The 3,175-nt window shown below is 42.4% G+C and overlaps 1 protein-coding gene across 7 annotated transcripts in view; it reads left to right on the top strand.

The window, feature by feature from the left end:
* DTNB (dystrobrevin beta) overlaps nt 1-3,175 on the top strand; it is a 240,452-nt gene that overhangs the window by 173,409 nt on the left and 63,868 nt on the right. For all 7 annotated transcript variants that reach the window (XM_003787445.3, XM_023511873.1, XM_023511870.1 and 4 more), the window contains one exon: nt 881-970. In XM_003787445.3, the coding sequence (XP_003787493.1) occupies nt 881-970 (90 nt within the window). The remainder of the gene's footprint in view (nt 1-880; nt 971-3,175) is intronic.

Raw genomic sequence — 3,175 nt, 5'->3', positions numbered from 1 at the left:
TATTAAAACATTTTTGTCATTTTTTTTAAGTGTGATAATGGCATTGAGGTTACGTGAAATGTTTTCACTATCTAAGACATGTTCAGACTCCAGTATTCCCAGGTGAAATTATTGCCTGGGATTCCCTCTGCACAGGAAGTTAAGGCAAAATAAATTAAATAAAACTGACAAAATGTTGTTATTCATTCAAGTTTCATGATGGGTAGGTAAGGGGTAGTCATTAGAATCACACTCTCTTTTGTGCAAATTTTAACATTTCTATAGTAAAAAGTTAAAAAAAAACCCACATACTTAAGGACCTTCCATATCTCTGTAAGACAGAGCCTCACACAGAGTGAATAGTGTTGTCTTACAATTAGGTGTAATTCTAAGTGTCTATACCAATTTTATGGAAGAAAATAGCCTGGTATTAAAGGCAGTATCCTTTTAGAAATAAAAATATTTAACTGGTAACATAGTAACACTGAAAATTCTTAAATATAGACAAAAACTATAAAATCATAGCCTTAGGGGCTTCACTGTGTCTCAGCTGTCGGGCCAGAGAGCATTCTCTTCAAAGTACATCCGTCACAGAGCCCAGAGCCGGACAGAAGTGGTAAGTGAGGCTCCTGTGACTCCCCAGGACGTCCTTCTCCAGGACTGTGATGTCAGTTGGCCAGAGCCACTCCTATAGGACCACTTTTGTTCACAGGATTTGCAAGATGGATACCTGATGGTCTAACATATTCCATTATGCATTGTGGTTTCTTTATTGTTTTCTTTATCATGATTTATTATTTTTTAAATTTTTCTTTGAAGTTTGCTCATTTTAATCCATGTTCATTTCTCCCTCTGTGTGTGTTTGTGTCACCCGTGCTGTCTTTGCCTCCATTGTTCCTAGGTTACAGTATAGCCAGGATATACCCAGTCACTTGGCCGATGAGCATGCGCTGATAGCCTCCTATGTGGCCCGTCTGCAGCACTGTGCACGGTCAGTTGGTGGTGCAGCAGCAGCAGGCGGGTAGCCTGGGGATGAGCAGAGGGAGGGAGAGCTATGCTGCCTGGGTTGCCAGCTGGAAAAATCTCTGCATGTGGGGTTTTTCTTGAGCAGCTACCAGCTATGTTTGGCAGAGTTAAAATAATTGCTTAGGCATTAGCTTCTACAAGAGAGGGAGCCTTGCCAAGCCCATTCACTTACCTAAACATAGAATCAGAGATTCTCCCTGAAAGCGGGGTTCACCCCCTTTAGCTTACCCTTAAAGAGCGTATAAACTTTGTAGAGTTCAGCAGTTCCAACATTTGTAGAGGTATTCGATGCATTCTCTTCCTGTTTATTCTTACCTCAATAATGAAATCTTTCTATTGACATTCAAAGTTTAGGATGGATCAACCCATATATAGCTCACCTTTTCTGATCTAGGGGCTTTGATACACCACCCAGCAGAAATCGATCATTGTTGATTATTTAAACCAGTGATTCTCAGCAGTGGTACCAGATCATTATCTCCTGAGGGGGCTTTTTCCAAACTATATATACCTCCTCCTATTTTAATAATGCCATATGTTACAATAGCCTGAAAACTAGTAGCGACTCCCTGTTAATATGGAAATGTGACTAATTCTTCATTGGGTTGTGATGGAAAAACATTTGATAATTGCTAACTATAGCAAAGTTAATCCTCTCTTAAAAGAGTTAATACCAAAGTGCTACTCCATAAGTAGCAGACCCTAAGGTTCCTACCCACTCTAGGAACACCCATCACCATTCTTCAAGGAGGATGATGGGTAAAGTTTAAGTAACTAAAGCCATCCCTCTTGGTTCAGTGCCTGTAGCTCAGAAGCTAGGGCGCCAGCACCAGAGCTGGCAGGTTCGAATCCAGCCTGGGCCTGCCAAGCAATGATGACAACTACAACCAAAAAATAGCCGAGCGTTGTGGTGGGCACCTATAGTCCCAGCTACTTGGAAGGCTGAGGCAAGAGAATCACTTAAGCCCAAGAGTTTGAGGTTGCTATGTGCTGTGATGCCACAGCACTCTACCCAGGGTGATATAGTGAGACTCTATCTCAAAAGAATAAATAAGTAAAGCCATCCCTCTGTCTGTGTGACCCCAAAGAGGAGTCATGATGCCAAACAACTTGTAAAACCCTACTTTGAGATTCTTATTACAAATAAGAGAAAACCATAATTTATAACCTACACATATAACAGAGGCTAGAGACTTAAATTTCTATCTTAGTTTTGGCCATAGCATGCCATGGTTCCTTGGGAAGGTCATCTGACCTCACTCCTACTCCTCATGATAACAGAAGAATAAATGAATAATTGGTGAGAAAATATGCATATGAAAAGTATGGTTTTTATTATTACTCATTACATGGTCTCCCGTAGTTTTCCCAGTATGACTAAAATAGCATCATTATTCTGGGGCATTTAACCTCTCTCTAAAGCAATGGAAAAACTGCAGGGTTCTCGGACATCCCAAGTTGTTTAACAGGCTTACCTTACAGGAGGGGAGGGAGAGGCTGAGAATTGTGCATTGTGGCAAGAGTGTCTCCTTGTCTAACAGATGATTTCCGTGCACTCTGTCCCCAGCTTCTTGGTCTGCAGGAATAGAGTTGTTTCACCCCAGGCAGGACAAATTATGTTTGCCCTTACCAATTAACAGTTTCCATTGTAAAAATGGCAGACTGTTTGGCAGAGACTATTACCTGGTAAGTTAGCCCAGGTCCTCAAGAGCCAAGGCTTCCAGAGCCGAGTTGGGGGCCAGTAGCCCTGGGAGAACACTAGTGGGTAAGCACTGCATCTCTTTTTGTGAGGCTCAGTTCCTGAGACTATATCACTTCCTCAGAGAGGTCAGAAATTTCTCGGTTAACTAATTCTCAAAATTAAAGCCAACTCAATAGAAGAATAAGAAGACTTTCTAATGGCCCCCAGATAATTTTCATTGACCTTAAAACCTCTCATCAACACAAGGTTCTAGTTTCTGGCTAGATACAGCCATGTCATCCGCACTTGTGCATGGAACGTGATAGAGCAGAAAGAGCTCTTCTGCACAGAGGAACCTGTTGTGTCCCTTACCAAGTAAGAGAGGTCAGCCAGACAGTCCCTCCAGGGCTGTGCCTGTGGCTCAAGCGGGTAGGGCACCAGCCCCATATGCTGGAGGTGGCTGGTTCAAACCCAGCCCCGGCCAAAAAC

Source organism: Otolemur garnettii, unplaced genomic scaffold (genome assembly GCF_000181295.1).
Source record: "Otolemur garnettii isolate 467f Iridium unplaced genomic scaffold, OtoGar3 scaffold00022, whole genome shotgun sequence".
Taxonomy (NCBI): domain Eukaryota; kingdom Metazoa; phylum Chordata; class Mammalia; order Primates; family Galagidae; genus Otolemur; species Otolemur garnettii.
Note: the sequence above shows the minus strand (reverse complement) of the source record. Positions and strands in the feature narration are given on the sequence as shown.